General features: G+C 48.5%; 1 protein-coding gene across 5 annotated transcripts in view; it reads right to left on the reverse strand.

Moving 5' to 3' along the window:
• Positions 1–474: 474 nt before the first annotated feature.
• The window catches only part of TDP1 (tyrosyl-DNA phosphodiesterase 1), a 75,258-nt gene continuing 58,629 nt past the window's right edge, over positions 475–17,103 (reverse strand). For 4 of the 5 annotated variants that reach the window (XM_068541647.1, XM_068541665.1, XM_068541656.1 and 1 more), the window contains 2 exons: positions 7,467–7,575; positions 475–613 (listed from right to left, as the gene is read on the reverse strand). In XM_068541647.1, the coding sequence (XP_068397748.1) occupies positions 540–613; positions 7,467–7,575 (183 nt within the window). In that variant the 3' untranslated portion in view covers positions 475–539. Of the gene's footprint in view, positions 614–7,466; positions 7,576–17,103 lie in introns of those variants that run through there. The other variant, XR_011073665.1, reaches the window with a different exon arrangement.

A 17,103-nucleotide genomic window follows, 5' to 3' on the forward strand; every position in this document is an offset into this window, starting at 1 on the left:
TCTAAAGCTGCAGGGTGACGACGGTCAATACGGCCCATGGCGTCGGGGTAGCCGCACCAGCCGACACACGCCAGGCTCCCTCCAGCAACCCCGAGACACACTCAGAAAGCTGAGAGAGGGCTGGGTGAGAGGTCACACTCCTGCTCTGAGAAGTTTCAGCTGAATCCAGAGCACCTTTCCTGACAGAGCACAACCGACACGAGTCAACCTTCAATTCACAAGCGCTGACACCGCCGTGGAAGTCCTCATCACTAGGAAGATCATTTTACACCTATTCATTCTTTTAACGTGGTGAAGTTTAGTAGCTTTCGTTCCAAAGCATAGAAAAGGGAATTAAGAAAATATATAATTTTTTAAAGTGAGAATGTTAACAATGGCCATTAAAAGGATAACCAACATCTGTGTTTGAAAGCTCGACCTTTGCAAAGAGTTTTGTAGGGGGGCAGATAAAACATTAAGTGAACACCCAGTGCAAACAAGAACATCCAATGTTTGGGGCTCAATGCCTTACACGTCAACTTCACAGTACTTTACTGCTCTCAGGAGGGAACCCACATGTTCCCGTGTGTATCTGGTGCTTTGACATAAGGAATGTTCCAAATCCAGGGCCGATCTGGGGGAAAAAAAATTACATAAGTATAATACTGATTTAAATAGGATTACAGAAAATTCACCCACCTGACAGGATAAAACTACTCATGGGCCAGAGTCTACAAATCCTGAAGAGTCTTTGCTGAATCAAGCCCCGACGAGAGCCCTTATAGGTAAGAGCTTGTAGTTAAGGTTCATGTTAAGACATGGGTGAGTGAACATGGGAGCAGGCTGAAGCCCGGGGTGAATGCTGGCTTGCCACTTATGTTGACAAGTCACTTCACCTCTCTGAGCCTCAGTTTCCTTATTTGTATCTAAGTCGTGGAGCTGTCAGGAGGATTAAATGAAATAAACCCGTGTAGTGCACAAGACGCAGTGTTCCCTACAGAGAGAATGTAACAAATGAAGGCAGCTCATTTTCTTCTTTTAAGAACCTGGAGAAACCAACAGTGACAATGGGTACAGTCAAAGGCCATTTTTCTGCTCTCAGCAGCTGGTCATGGTCGCACAGAACCAAGAGGCCCAGCGTCACATCCCTGAAATGGTTTTGTTCTGTAACTTAAGGCTAGTGATTGATAAGGCATAAAGGTCTCTGTATAATGACCGTAGACCAATGCTGAGGAAAGCAACATGCCTTGGAATGGTACAACGGAAAGATGACCTAGGTTCAAATCCTGCCTTCATCCTCCTCTGCAGCCTGAGGAAGGCATGTGGATTTTGGCCTCAGGTTCCCTATCTCTGAAATGGGAAGTAATTACATTAGCAACCTCCCAGGATTACTGTGAAGCATGAATGAGAGAACATCTGTGAAAGTTCCTGGCATGCTGTAGGTGCTCAATATGTGTGAACTTTTCTTCCTTTTAACTGATGTTTCACAAATTGAAAAAATTGGAACAAATCTCTTTTACCATACATGGCTACTGCCAGAGTCAAACCATTTCACCAAGAACCATAATAATATGGGTAGGGTGTAGGGACTTCCCTGGTGGCGCAGTGGTTAACAATCCGCCTGTCAATGCAGGGGACACGGGTTCAAGCCCTGGTCCTGGAAGATCCCACATGCTGCGGAGCAACTAAACCCGTGCGCCACAACTACTGAGCCTGCGCTCTAGAGCCCACGAGCCACACTACTGAGCCTGCGCTCTAGAGCCCGTGAGCTACAACTACTGAGCCCGTACACCACAACTACTGAGCCCGTACACCACAACTACTGAAGCCCGAGCACCTAGAGCCCCTGCTCTGCCACAAGAGAAGCCACCGCAATGAGAAGCCCAAGCACTGCAACGAAGAGTAGCCCCTGCTCTCAGCAACTAGAGAAAGCCCACGTGCAGCAACGAAGACCCAATGCAGCCAAAAATAAATTATTTAATTTAAAAAAAAATACGGGTAGGGTATAAATACACTGCAAGGATTAAAAATGAACCCCCATATTATTGTCCTGAGAAATATGGAGAGATGGGAGGGTTGCGTGCCTACAGTAAACTGGCCACTTGGCAGGTCAGCTGAGATGGACCATCCCACTGCAGCAGCTGCTCGCCGGCCCCGCCAGCAGCCCCTGGGGGAGGCTTTCTCCTTTTCCTGAACAGAGGCAGATGGTAGCTTGGAGGCCGAGCTGGCAAACAATGGTATCTCCTGCTCCTCCCGCCCAGCCTCGCTGTTTGTTCTGAATAATCACAGGGCGAGTATGCAAATGGCAGCTCCCAGCAGGAAGTGCAGGAAAAGAATGCCAAAGATGGCAACAAGTTATCAGAACCCTGTTCTCTCCCCTTTGGCCTTGAGATGGTTTGAAAGCAGGAAACCACACTTTCTGGTAATTAAGTTTCTTAAGAGGTAAGGGGCTAGCAGGACTGGAGACTTGACTCCCTGGCTACTCACTGGCCTTAAGAAAGCACCCGCTCTCTTCCACTGGAAACACCATCTTCTGCGGCTGGACTTCCCTTTATTTACCCCTTTCCCTGCAAATTGCTCTGTAGGGCAATGTCTGCTCTGCTTCATCCCCCAGGCAGAAGACCCCCCCAATCCTTGCTATATGAATAGCCATTAGAGAGATTCTTCACCAGTGCAGATCTGTGATACAGGCATTTGCCAGTGAGGCTGTAACTTAAAGACCACCACTGCATTTACTGTGGACCCTTGAACAACTTGGGTTTGAACTGTGAGGGTCCACTTATATGCGATTTTTTTCAATAAATACACACTACACGATCAGTGGTTGGTTGAATCAGGGGATGTGGAACTGCAGATACGGATGGCTCACTATGGGGCTTGAGCATCTGTGGATTCTGGGATCCAAGGTGGGTCCTCGACCAATCCCTGGCAGATACCAAGGGATGACTGTATTCCTTTCCCTCAAATTTAGCCAACGATGACCAAGCGAGGACCTGGAAACCACGCTCCTGGCAAATCCCCCCAAGGCTCTGCTTTATAAATGAGCAAATGTCTGCACCTCCCGGGCAGAGCCTTTCCATGCCAGCTGCAAGGCCTTCCACTACCGTGGGGGAAGGCCACAAAAAGGGCCAAGAGGAAGGTGAAAAGAGGGGGGTTATGATTCTGTTGTGTCTTTTTACCCATTACTACTGGAAATCAGCCATTACCACTCACTGGCTCAGATGAAGGCCTGTTTCAGGCAATCCTCCTAAACTGTCCCATGAGAGAACAACTTGCCTCATGATACAGTCACACATGTATATGAAATACTTGGTAGTGCTTGTTAGATGCCTGGTACTCCGCTAAACAAACACGAAGGCCTCTCAAGTTTGCGGTCCAGGGGGCAGGCAGACAAGCAGGCGCGCCCTGCTGCTGGGAAGCTGAACCCCACTGTGTCTGTGCAGCAGTTCCCTGACTGGGCTGATGTGGGAATTGCTGGCACGTTTTTCTGGGACCCACCCCTGGAGACCTCGTTTCAGTAGGTCTGGGTTGGGGCCTGGCAATGTGCACCTTCGTCAAGTTCTAAAGGTGATCTTCACAGAATCTGTTCGGGATCTGAGGCTAAAGGGGATGAAAAACGTCTTTTTTTTTTTTTCTGGAATACGATGAAAGGATTTAAAACAGGAGGGGGAACGATCAGATGAGCCTGGCAGCAGCGTGGAGGACGGCATCCAGGGGGAGGAGCGCAGAACCAGGGAAATGAAAGCGCAGCACAGTCTGGGTGAGAGTCCGGCTGAGGCCTGTGTTAGGGCCACGGTGGGGGAGGACGAAGGACAACCTGGGGGGCGTGGTTCCCTCTGTGTGTCCCTGTGGTCAGGGACTGCATGCTACAGCGTGTGATTTACAATGTTAGTGATTTTGCTTTGTAAAAGTTTTCTTTTAAAAACACAGTTCCTGCTAGTAAAATGGGTTTGGGTAAGTGTAACTTTTCATGGGAGGAGAAATATAAACTCAAGGAGGGCAAGGATTTGTGTCTGTCTTGTTCACTGATCTATTCCAGGCACCTAGCTGGTGTCTGTGCACAGCAGGTTCTCAATGATACACCTGTGGGGAGAGAGAATAAGCAGCAAGCACAAAGCAGGTGCCCCTGTAGCTGAGTCTTCGTTTTTGTTTTATTTGATCAGTTTCTTGGTGTCAGGATGTCTGGTGGTCTCTTGTATCCAACTGTGATTTGTTCACATTAGTATATTTCTTTGCTAAGCTTTTCTTATAGTCTCTTGACTTAAAAAATACTGAACAAGATCTTATATATGTTAGAGTGGCTTGAAAATCACTTATTCAAATGCAGTGCTTTTTTTTTTTTAATTTATTTATTTTTGGCTACGTTGGGTCTTCATTGCTGTGCACGGGCTTTCTCTAGTTGCGGTGAGCGGGGGCTACTCTTTGTTGCGGTGCACAGGCTTCTCATTGTGGTGGCTTCTCTTGTTGCAGAGCACGGGCTCTAGGCGCCCTGGCTTCAGGAGTTGTGGCTCACAGGCTCAGTAGTTGTGGCGCACGGGCTTAGTTGCTCTGCGGCATGTGGGATCTTTCCGGACCAGGGCTCAAACCCGTGTCCCCTGCACTGGTAGGCGGACTCTTAACCACTGCACCACCAGGAAAGCCCCAAATGCAGTGCTTTTGAAATGTTCTTACCACTCAACTTTTCCAAACACTGGTAAGATGCCTTTTTTTTTTTTTTTTTTTAACATTTATTTATTTTTGGCTGTGTTGGGTCTTCATTGCTGCACACCGGCTTTATCTAGTTGCGGCGAGCGGGGGCTACTCTTTGTTGCGGTGTGCAGGCTTCTCACTGCGGTGGCTTCTCTTGTTGCGTAGCACAGGCTCTAGGCACGCGGGCTTCAGTAGTTATGGCTTGGGGGCTCTAGAGCACAGGCTCAGTAGTTGTGGCACACGGGCTTAGCTGCTCCGCAGCATGTGGGATCTTCCCGGACCAGGGATTGAACCTGTGTCCCCTTTATTGGCAGGCGGATTCTTAACCACTGCACCACCAGGGAAGCCCAAGATACCTTTTTAAGGTGCACGTGACTCCCCGGAATGTTGGCTTTACAGGAAATGGTGATATCTGAATCCCTGGCATTATTCTACATGCTAGTAAAGCAGTGTGGAAGGTAAAATAGTACTGATAAAAAAATTAAAATGTTCCAGTCTCTCTCGCATATGTCTTTCAAAGGAAATGCGTAAAAAATAGAAAACTCAGTTAAACAATGGAAAAGTTCTGCTTGCTGGTCAAATAAAAGGATTACCATTTTCATTACATGGTCTAAGACATTACCTAGTTGTAACTTTTAAGTTCTTGGGAATGCTTTTTCTAGTGGAACTGAGGGAACCTCAGGATATTTTTAAGGCTCCTCTACCTCTTCCATTCTTGCTTTTACAGTCCTTTGGAGATTAGGATTAGAGGGGGTGAAATTCCAGCCAAGGTTCCAGGCTGTGGGTGGGAGGTACAATGCCTGAGGCCAGACCGCAGGAGGCTAAGCCTAAATAAGGCTGTCACAGTTAGTCCTTCCCACCTCCAACCTGTTTATTCTGGAGCACTCAGGTTGGGGGTAGGGGTGAGGGACATGAAGAGCAGAGAAAGGGAGAAAAGACAGAGGTGCAGCGCAAAGCCTGAAGGGGGGAAGGTCACTGGGTCATGTCCTGGGCTAGGGACTGTCCTGCACAAGCCTCAGCCTCTTCTGAATGTCAGCTCATCAGGGGGAGGGGGAGGGATGGCCATCAATCCACTGTTGTAACTGAACTGGACATTTTAAATAACAGAAACAATGGCTAACAGTAATCAGCTGCTAACTCTGAGCTGGACACTGGGTTAGATGCTTTCTAGACCATATCTCAGTCACTCTTCAACAGTGAGCTATGCACTCTCATGTTCTCATTTTGCAGAGACACTAAGGCCTAGAGAATGCAAACCACTGCCCAAGGTCACTTAATAAGTTGTCAGGCTGGCACATAAACACGGCCTGGATCTAAAGCATCTGTGGGTTAGAGGGTGGGGAGGAGTGGTCACGGATTTCTTGAAATTCTGGTAAAACCTCTTGCTAGTGAAAAATGAACGTGTGTGAATTTACAACACATTTAGAGGACTCGACACATTTAGAGGACTCAGAAAAATGCACACGGCTTGGAAGGAAGGGAACAAGAATACCTTCTGAAACAGTATCCACACGACTGATCAGAGAGAGATGAAGTCACCTGGGCGAGGCAGGATGAACTCTGTCAGATGTGCCAATACAATCTGAGAAATGGGTCCATCAGAAGGGCAGGTTTGGTTCATCACGAAAGCCAAAAGGGCGAGTGAGGGCGGGGAGGTAGCTAGAACCCAACCAGCATCGCTCAGGGAAGGAAGGGACCCACTGGGGCAAGGCTGACTCCGTTAGGGAGTCCGAGAGTTTGTATTAGTGGGGTGGCATCATCAAAACTTACCAATCAAAAACCAAATTTTCCCTGTTCACATTCAGCCTTCACTCAAAAACCATAGATCACAATCTGGCTACCTGTGCAGGCCTCTACCCTCCAGGGGAAAATACGCCAGCCACAGTGATATAAGAATCTGCCATTTTAAATTAATAAGCTTGTCCCCATTACGCATCTCCTCCGGGGTGAGCTTGGTGAAGTGTGAACTCACCCCAAAGACAGATTTTCTGGGGCTGAGAAGAGTAGCCCTGAGGCCAGCGGGGCTGGGCCAGAGCTGGGATGAGGTGGTGCCGCCATCCCAGCCAGCCTTCCTCCAAAAAGCGCTGGGAACCTGGACCAATACTCCACTGGCTTTCTCTTGCGAAAAATACCTGGTCACTGCCCTTGAAGTCCTCACCTAGCGCAGCAGTTCTCAGAGTGTGTGGCCTGGGGACCTACTTTTTAAGGGGGTTGGGGAGGGGGAAATACCTGTAAACTCAAAATTACTGTCAGCGTTAACATTAAGCCATTATTTGTCACTTTCACATGAGTGTACAGATGCTACACGACCTGTGTGATAACACAACAGAGCAGCCGTGAGAATCCGGCTGTTAACCCAGATAATAAAGGGGTCTGCAAAAAAGGAAAACAATGCCATCTTCCAAACTAACTTGTTTTTGGGAATAGTCATTTTATATATTTTTAAATATACAAATGGGTTTATTAGTATTTTAAAATAAGTTAATAAATATTTTAAGATTTATTGGTTTTAATTGCTGATATGATTCATATCAATAGCTATAAAAGCCCACGTAAACAAAAGCCCTTTGAGGTCCTCAGTAATAAAATGTAGAGGGGTTCTGAGACCAACCAGTTTGAGAACTGCGGCTCTGGTGGCCACACACGGGGCAGCAAGGGAGCCTCTGCAAAAACCTGCGCTTCCAGGGCCACCCACAAGCCAGGCTCCCAGGGAGAGCCCAACCCAATGGCTTTCCCTGGGCTCTGTTTGTTTCTGCTCTGGTACACACACCCAAGGTTTTCTTTCACCAGTGTCTCACCTTTACTTCCATACAGTTCTGGAGGCAGGTCATACGGCACAGGAAAGGAGGCCGTTGGCTCCTGGCTCCTTGAGAAGAATTTCTGTTTCACTCTGAAACTGTCCAGGCCCTGCAGACACACAGAATCTATAATTGCATCTCATCTTCTGGAAAAAGATATCAAGAAGCAATTATATTTTTATGATACTCACAACAAAATTCAGAGTTATTTTTATTTCAGTGCTATTTTTGATATTCAGTAGGTCAAATATATTTACAACACTCCCCCAAATATTCTTTCCTAAAAATGAGAGGTCCAAATGTCAGAAAATAAACTATGGCAAAGTTTGCAAAAGTCTAATAAAGGATACAAAGACATAAGAGAAAAACAATTTTGGATGTTACAGCCCATTTCTACTAACCTCTGTGTACAGCAGCAGGGAGTGTGTAGAAGACACTGTGTAAAAATACCTCTGAATACTTTCGATATTGCTATCTATAGTAATGGGCTGCTCACTCTGGTGAAGAATGAAAGTTGCTTTCCTGTATCATGAAAGTGTCCAATACGATGGGATAGGAATATAAAAGTTAGAACTCTTCAAGACCCATCAAAATGGAAGGTTCATCCCAAGAACTCAAGAATAGGCTACTATTAACTCTGGATCTGAATCAGGGTGCAACTATAGGTGCCACACCCACGCCGATGTACACACTGCACTGCCTCCTCACACAGGACCTGCCCGGTAGTGGGGGTGCCTACTACATCGGCTTTGCCCTCCCCAGGCCTCCCCTCATCGATCATCTCCTGGCCCCCTTCCCGGATGATCCTGGCATTCTGTTTTTGCCTCATTCCTCTGGCCACCCATCCACGCACAGATCCACCCTTCTCATCCTAAATACCCACACATCAAACAGCGCTAACGTCTATGAACCCATATAAAGAGCTACAACTACAGTTCTTCGGAAGATGAGCTAAGTGTCAGGGCTGTGTGGACCTGGGCTTTGGGCAACCTGAGTTGAGTCTCTGTGCTGGTATTTACGGGCTGTGTGAATGGCTCACATTTGCATTCATTCATCCCACACATTATTTCTTGAGTCCCTCTTCTGTGTCAGGCATGGGTGCCGGGCACTGAGTGCACCGGAGTCACAACAATTATCATGATCCCTGTTCTCGTGGCATGTACAGTCTAGTAGGGAGACATTAAACAAATGCATTTATAGAAGTAAAATAAATAACTACAATTTTTGATAAGCACTATGAGAGAAACAGAGGAGTCCTAGAAGAGAGAATAGTAGGCCTGTTTTAGATTTGGGGGTGAGGGGGTGCCCAGCAGAAGCCTCCCTAAAAAAGTGACATTTTAATTAAACTCTGAAAAGTGAATAGTGTTTGGTTAGTTGAGAGTGGAAATAATAATGTTCCAGGGACTTCCCTGGTGGTCCAGTGGGTAAGACTCCTCACTTCCAATGCAGGGGGCCCGGGTTCGATCCTGGGTCGGGGAACTAGATCCCGCATGCCGCAACTAAGAACTCCACATGCTGCAACAAAGATCCCGCATGCCGCAATGAAGACCTGGTGCAGCCAAATTAAAAAAAAAAAAAAAAAAAAAGTTCCAGGAGGAGGGAACAGCATCTGCAATGGCCCAGAGATGGCAAAGAGCTTGCGTGTGCTAGGAACTAAAAAAGATGGTCAGTGGGACACTTGGCCACTTATTCACTAGGCCTCAATTTCCTCATTTGTAAAATTGGAATAATAACTTTCTGGATGTTACCATACTAACGTTTCTTACTTCAACACCTAGCACAAGTCTTGGTGCATAGCTGGTCAAGCAATGTTGAGCTGCAAAAATGGGATTAAAGTACCTTCCCTGCTTACTTTATAGGCGTCTGCACAGAAGCAAATGCAACAAGATGCACAAAAGTGCTTTGTGCCAGTGAAGACCTACAGGAAGGTAGGGGGTGACAGCACCAACCAAGATGGTGGTTAGTAACTCCGTGAAAGGCAACACGTGACAGACGCCGGGCACAAACTCTAGGCAGAAAGGGAAGAAATGACCTCTTGCCAGTGGCAGGTTAAGAAAAGGGTCTGTAGAAAATATTTTCGCTGGGCCTTGAAAAATTGATGTAATTTTGATAGAGAGCTGGCAGGGAAGAGCATCAGGGGGAGACCGGCATGACCAAAGGCAGAGCTGGAAAAGCACAGAGCTGGCATTTCAGGGGGACAGCGAGTGAAGCAATGCCCCGGAGGACAGCCTGGGACACTGGAGAAGAAACGCAGAGCCAGGCTGCAGAGGGTTTCGAAGGAAGCAGCTTTGGACATCTGAGGTTTCTACCTGTTTATCTGGGCCCAACTCCTGGCCATAGTGACTCGGGATGGGCAAGCGGCCTGAGTCAGAGGTGCTGGGGAAGAGATCATCTTTCTCTGGGGAGCTCACCTGGCAAGGTGCAAGCCCTGAGCTGCTGGGGGGCGTCTCATGTCCTTCAAACAGAAGTGGGTGTTGGAAGAACTGAATACTGATGACATGGCCCACGCCCATGGATTTAGCCCTGCCTGAAGCAAGTTTGAGCTGGTTAACCTTCACTTACAACCCAGGGTGTCACAGGACCCCGTTTAGAGTGTGGCCTTTACTGTGATATACGGTGAGGAGTTGCAGGGTTTTGTTTTTTTTTTTAATTTTTATTTATTTATTTTTGGCTGTGTTGGGATTTCGTTGCTGTGTGGGCTTTTCATTGCGGTGGCCTCTCCTGTTGCGGAGCACGGGCTCTAGGCGCGCGGGCTCAGTAGTTGTGGCTCGCGGGCTCTAGAGCGCAGGCTCAGTAGTTGTGGCACATGGGCCTAGTTGCTCGGCGGCATGTGGGATCTGCCCGGACCAGGGCTCGAACCCGTGTCCCCTGCATTGGCAGGCAGATTCTTAACCACTGTGCCACCAGGGAAGTCCCGAGTTGCAGGGTTTTGAACAGAGAAGTTCCAGTGTAAAGGTGGAATGGCACAGACGGGAGAATGGATCAGACTGGGAATTGCTAGAGCCCGAAGACCAAGAGCTATTACAACAGGAATGCGAGATGGATTAGAGATGGTAATGGGGATCCAAGTGTAAGTATCATCACAACAAACAATGAGATAAAAGTGAGGTGAATTTGGATGAGAAACAGAAAGACAGAAATGGATCTGAAAGAGGCTGAGGGAAAACGTAGTAAAAATCAGAGCCAAAAAAAAGAAAGAAAGTGGGGGACTTCCCTGGTGGTCCAGTGGTTAAGACTCCACGCTTCCACTGCAGGGGGCATGGGTTCGATCTCTGCTCTCGGGGAACTAAGATCTTGTATGCTGCATGGAGTGGCCAAAAAAAAAAAAAAAAAAAAAGAATTCGTGCCTGGGCAGATGGGATCGGCTGGGATGACCGGATGTGGATGGGCGAGTGGCAGCAGTGGAATGCCACGACGTGGCTCTATTCGCTGAGTCAGAGAACACGAGAGGTTACAAAGAAACACCACCTGAAACAGTGTTGCCCAGCTGTGGCCTCCTGGGAAACCCTGAGAGCCCTGAACCCATGCGCTGGGCCCAAGGCAGGCTGTCAGAAGTGGTGCGGGGAGCACAAGGGGGTTTAATGTGGCGGCTCTTGTCAATTGTACTAGTTCTTCCAGCCAGAGCCATCTTTGGCAACAGAGGGACAATAATTTAACCAGAATGGAGAAAAGAGAAAGTAGAGACTCGAAGACTGAAAGTTCTTGGGGATTTAGTGGCAGCATTTTTGACTCCGATTATAGGAAAGAGAACCCGCCATCTGGGGAGCAAGTGAACCTGGCGCTGAGCAGGGGCTGAGCTGGTTCTCAGCCCTGGGACAAGGGCAGGGATGCTCAGGGTACCTTCCTCTGGAGGAAGGAGTTCAGGACATCGATCCATGATTCTGAGATCGTTTGTGCGTTATTCCCAGAGGTAGGAGGCGTTCTAGACACAAAGTGCTGGGCAGCCTAGTAGGCGCCTGACAAAGTACGTACTCAGTAAACACCAAAATGCACCGAGTTCAAAGACAGAAAATTTCTATCTCCCTGAAATACAGATGCCTGAGGGTTTGGAATACAGCTGCTGGTCTTTGAAATCATTAGATGATCTTTCCTATATTGAGATTTTTCTGAACCTAAATGCATTAGTCTAATCTAAAAGTTAAATACACCTAAATTAAAGGGACAACTCAAAAAACACAATAAAACTGATAAATTGATGTTAGACGTTAAAAGAATAAAGTCTTCAATTAAACATTTATTAAGCTCCTACTATGTAGCAACAACAGCCAAGTGCTGGGTACACAGTCAAATGTACCTTGACATTAACCCCCAAAGCCCTTCCAAGTGTTCCTAATCAAAGGGAAAGCTACTGACTCCATGCTCTATGGCAAGTTAGGTTAATTTCGAAATGATGTGTTTACTGATTCATTCATTTAAAAGCAGCAGAAAAAAATGGGAAAAAAATCAGTATTTGGTTACCAGGGACTTATCAGCTTCCAGATCAATCCCAGAAGTTTCAAATGGCATCATAATTATGAATGGGTAGTGCTGGCTCTCCATCCACTGCAGTTTGTAGGCCACACAGCGTGTCCCTTCACACGGCCATTGGTTCCTGAGTGACAGGCCTGTATGACGGCTGTGGGAAAGGAGAGCTGCCGGGTTTCTTCCGGCCGACCACCTCTGCAGCGCTTGAGACTGTGCCGTTCTGGGCACAAAACCTGACCGTTTGCAATGCTGGCCTCAAGTCAGCATTCAGGAGCACAGAGATCAGGATGGCCACTGGTGAAGGACAGAAGTGGCAATTCCGGCTGCTGCTAACTCAGAAACGTGGGCGTTTCGGACATGGAGTTCTGCCTAAGGGCCACAAAGGTGGGCTGATCTCAAGAAACTGGATTTTGGATGCTGTCCAGTCAGAAGAACGACTACAAAACTGGGTGCTAAGTAAGTCTTTGGCAAATGTGTAACTAAAGGGATAAAAAGATGTATCTTGATAGTACTGAAGGGAGAAACCCAAAGAAAGAAATCACACTGGGCTTCATTTCACAACAAACTGCCTTACTGTCAGTAACTCTTTTAAGATTCTGGCCAATACAGAAATCTTTAAGACATTAAATGAATATATAGGGATTGGCATTTGTAGTTAAGGCAACAGACTTCCGTGAGTGAGTGAGAGCGAGCGTGAGCCTGTGTGTACGGTTTAGTTTGCACAGAACAGCCACAGGTGAGCCATCCCACGCTGCAAGTTGCTCACAACGAGATTCGTGAGCACACTTAAGCACCTCCTGCACCCGACGCCCCCTGGACTAAATCCACGTTGCCTCTGCAGCCACTGCTTTGCACACGTGTTCTCCTCACAGAAAGGGGAGAGGGTACTCCGGGAACCTCAAGGGAGCAACACCAACAGACTTCACTCAGAGCCTCCCGTGTGCCGGCCCTCCGTGAGAGCAGCTCCCAGCCCAGTCAAGGAGACACACGAGTCATCGATGACGACACAGGGGACACAGGAAAAGCCCCGGTTCTCGAAGGCTGTGGGGTGCAGAGGAGGGACACCTGGAGCAGAGATGTGAGAGGCAGGTGGGGTTAGGGGCCTCGGGGGGTCGTTCCTGCTACAGATTAAGGCTGCTGAGAAGGGTGGTATGGTGGCTCATTCTACGTGTCAACGTGACTGGGCCATGGGATACCCAGGTAACCGGTAAACATCACTCTGGGCATCTCTGAGGGTGTTTCTGCATGGGGTTAATATTTGAATCAGTGGACTGAGTAAAGATGATCCCCGCCAACAATGTACCATCCAGCCAGTAGGGGGACTGAGTGGAACAAAAAGGCCGAGGAAGGGCTGCTTGGCTGGGACATCTGTCTTCTCCTAAACTCAGACTGGGACGGAAAGCATGGGGTCCTGGTCCTCAGGCCTTCAGACTCGGGCTGGCCCACACCACCAGCCCTCCTGGTCTCCAGCTCACAGACGGCAGGGCTTGGGACTCCTTGCGCTCCAAAATCGTGTGAGCCAATTCCTCACAGTAAGTCTCTTTCTCTGTGTATCTATATATCCTATTGGTTCTGTTTCTCCAGAGAAGGCTAAGGGGCCTGGTCCAGAACGAGAGGCCGTCGCTCTGTGTGGCTGGAACACGAAAGGCCAGGATTGAGAGGGAAGAGGTCAGACCCGAGGAGTCAGGCTGCAAAGGGAAAAGCAGGCCATGCTAAGGAGTCATCGGATTTGAAGCAGGTGGGCGACATGACCAGATTCATGGTCTGTAGACGTTCTGGCAGCAGTGGGCTGAGCAGCTTGGAGGTGGCCTAGGAAGTGGGCCAGGAGGCAGGTCTGGACGCGGTGGCAGCAGGGATGGCCAGAAGTGACAGATTTACAGGGAGCATTAGGAGTTAGGGATGACAAGCCTAGGTGATTAAACAGATGTGGGGGGAGAGCGAGGAGTCGGGGATGACTTCCTGCACCCTGAGCTGGGACAGTGGGGGGAGGGCTAGGAGCAGTTCATTCAGAATCAGAATTTTATAACGGTGTGGCGCAGGTGATTAAGATGATGATTTTGACGGTATCTGTAAGGCCCTTCTCCTCAAGTACCCTTGAATGATATAAATTACACTATAATCCTAAGGGGAGATAAGTTTTATAGATTCAAATTCTCTGAAAATTGGCCTGATGAGACCACCAACCCTGCTTAAAAAACTGATGGCTTTCCACTATTTGCGTGGGACAAAGTCTACTCCAGCACGTCCTGCTTGCCACCTTCCTTCGTCCTTCAGAATAGGACTCCAAATGCAGAGCCCAGGCCACCCCCAACCCCTTCCAGGCACGTGGAGCTGGTTGCTATTTCTCAGATATAACGTGCACTGTTCCCTCTGGCTGGGAGCCTCATCTCCCCTGATGGTGGGTTGAGCCCACATTCATTTTTCAAGACCCGGGTCAAACGTCATCTAAATGAAGCCTTCCCCAAGCCCCCCAGGCAGACTGCTCACTCCCTCTTCTCAGTCCTTATATTCTGGAGGCCCCATAGCTCTCATCACCTACTGTGATAACTTGTGTCTGCTTCCTTAACTTATCCACGAGCTTCCTGAGAACAAAGACTCCATCTCTTCCTCCTTGTGTTCCCAGGAGGAACCAAAGAGGACGCAGGAGGTGCTTGTGGAGTTGACTGTACAAGAGGTCATCTCAGGCAGCCAGATGTCCGGTGACGAGCCTGGCATGCCTTCTGAGGAGGGACAGCCGCTCCTTCACAAGCTAAGTCTCATTCTGTGCTCCTATAGCCTCAGCAAGATGACTAATTACCTCCTGTCATAGATCTTTGGGTTGCCCTCAAAGTCAAAACCATAAATGTTAATTCTGTGAGGGCCAAACAAAGGTCTACTACTTTCCCAGAAGCTCCACGTAACAGTAAATGATGCAGATGAGTTATAGTAGCTTCAGGACAAAGTCTCCTATGTTACAAGATCCCCTTTAACTGCTTTCTGCAGATAAAACACACATCAACCCACTTACAGGTGAAACCCTCTGGCAGTAAGTTCCTACCTCTTGAGTGGCTTCCTAGCTCACAACAAACCCCCTTTTCTGGAAACAGGCCCCTACTGGGGGATGGGGTTGGGAAGGAGAGAGGCATGCAGGGCAGACCCAAGCTTGCGCAGTGACTGTAAATGCAGAACCCCTGGTAACAGGGCAGAGAAGCCATGTGGTGGAGTCACAGCAGGGGCGGCAGCCCGGAGAGCCCGCCTGCTGCCCGGGCCCCAGAGCTGGCCGGCCCATCCCTCCCACGTCTCGGCTGTTCCTCCCTTCCTTTGATTCCATGACACTCCCCCTTCTGTGGACCTATGTCAGCTCAAGTTCGTGTCTATAAAATGCACCTAAAAGAACTCGGATACCCGCTTTGAGCCCTCTGGGCTCTGCACGCTCAGGCCAGGTGCCCTCCTCACATGTCTGAGCACCCAAGCTCGCACCTGGGACGTCTCTCAAACAAGGCGTCTGCTTCCCTTCTACGACCTTCTTGCTCAACTCGACCCATAGCTCCTTAGGAGGCAAGGTCAAATACTTGCGTACTGCCCACACGCCTCATCTCAGCGCTTTGCCCAAGTCATTTATGATTTGCTAAAGGACACGACGATCCGCCCAGATGGGAAAAAGTCTGATGGCAAGACAGCGGCAGTGTGTGGGTCCTTGTTAATGTTGTGGAGCAAGCCTGCTGTAAAGCACTGCTCCCCATGGGATCTGCATGTTGAGACGCCATGGAACCGCCTGCTGGAGAAGCCACTGTCTCAGTATGTCAACTACACGGTCCCCCTGCTGGGGGCCTCGCTCTTGAATCTGCTGGCACAGGACGGGGGGGAGTCCATTTTTTAATATTCTTGCCTGATGGTCTTTATAAATAACTAAATTTCTACTTTACCAAGAATGCGCTCTAGTGGGACTCGCTCTTATTCCAAAAGTATAGAAATAATAGTCTAGTCCAGAGTCAATTTGGGGATTCTAAATGATTATGCCCATTCTTTCTCTAATGTACACACAGCAACAATATTAGAGGTAAAAATTAGTAGCTTAGAAGGGTTGAGTGGTCCTGGAAGTGCAGTATACTTCTTTCCTAGCATCATTTTCATGATGAGGGATAAGGTCAGAACAGTTAGAAATGACTAGAATTTTGCAAATGCTGACATGAAAAGCCAAACAAGAGCGACGCAGAATTTATTCCTTTACTTAGGTGATTATTGGGAGATAATTCTAGCCTGAGTTCGAAGCTACAGCCACTATAATCACACCACATGACTGTGTATTATTACCCTGGTGCTGAGAATCTCCTACCTCCCTGTGATACAGCTGAGAGATCACAGGAGAATCAGCTAGAGACAGAGGCTTGAGAGCTAGATCCACTCAGCGGTGGAACCTTAGGGAAGTCACCTCCTTGTCTATGGAAACCATCTACTGACGGGGCTGCGGAGGTGGTGATCTTTAGCTGTAAGCAGCATTAGGATCTGCTGTTTGACTCTACAGGAAAGAAACAAAAAGTGCTAGAATCTGCCCTCAGGAGAGGCCTGTGGGACAGTTTAGTAGTGAAACCCTCTGAGACAGAGAAAAGGATGGATAAAGAGTGGCGAGGGGAGGAGAAAGGGAGAGAAGAGCTCTTCCCCAGAGCATGCGTGAGAAAAGGAACAGTGGGGAGGCCTGTCAGGCTGGGCGGGAGGGCAATCTCAGCTCGCCTTGAGACGATACCCACACATCACAGGGCCTGGATACAAGTCTCGGGACAAGCACACAGCACTGCCCTGGCTAAGTCTTCTGGTCCAGCCCAAGTGGTTTGCCATGGGGCTGCATCACGTGTGTGTTTAGCTCAACTAGAGCAAGGGGCAAAAAAAAGAAAAAGAAAAAAGCATTAGGCATCACATGGTGTGGGCAGTTCCAACTGCATCTGCCAACGAGTGTGTGCCCAGAGTGGGGTTGGGGGTGACAGGCGGGTACTGGGGACCCCGTGTGCCTCTTAAAGAGGGAACAGCTCTCTGGGCAAGAGGAATTCTAGTGTTGAGAGAAACACACGGCTTGTAAAGCCCAGTCCCTACACGAAAACTAGCTACTCTGTTGGGTGTTCAGCTGCAGAAACTGAGCCCTGTTCCAAAGCCAGGATGCAAGCTGGCTGTTCTGGTGCCCTTCTGGGGGGCTTCCCAG

The sequence above is a fragment of the Eschrichtius robustus genome, chromosome 1, assembly GCF_028021215.1.
Source record: "Eschrichtius robustus isolate mEscRob2 chromosome 1, mEscRob2.pri, whole genome shotgun sequence".
NCBI classification, from domain to species: Eukaryota; Metazoa; Chordata; class Mammalia; order Artiodactyla; family Eschrichtiidae; genus Eschrichtius; species Eschrichtius robustus.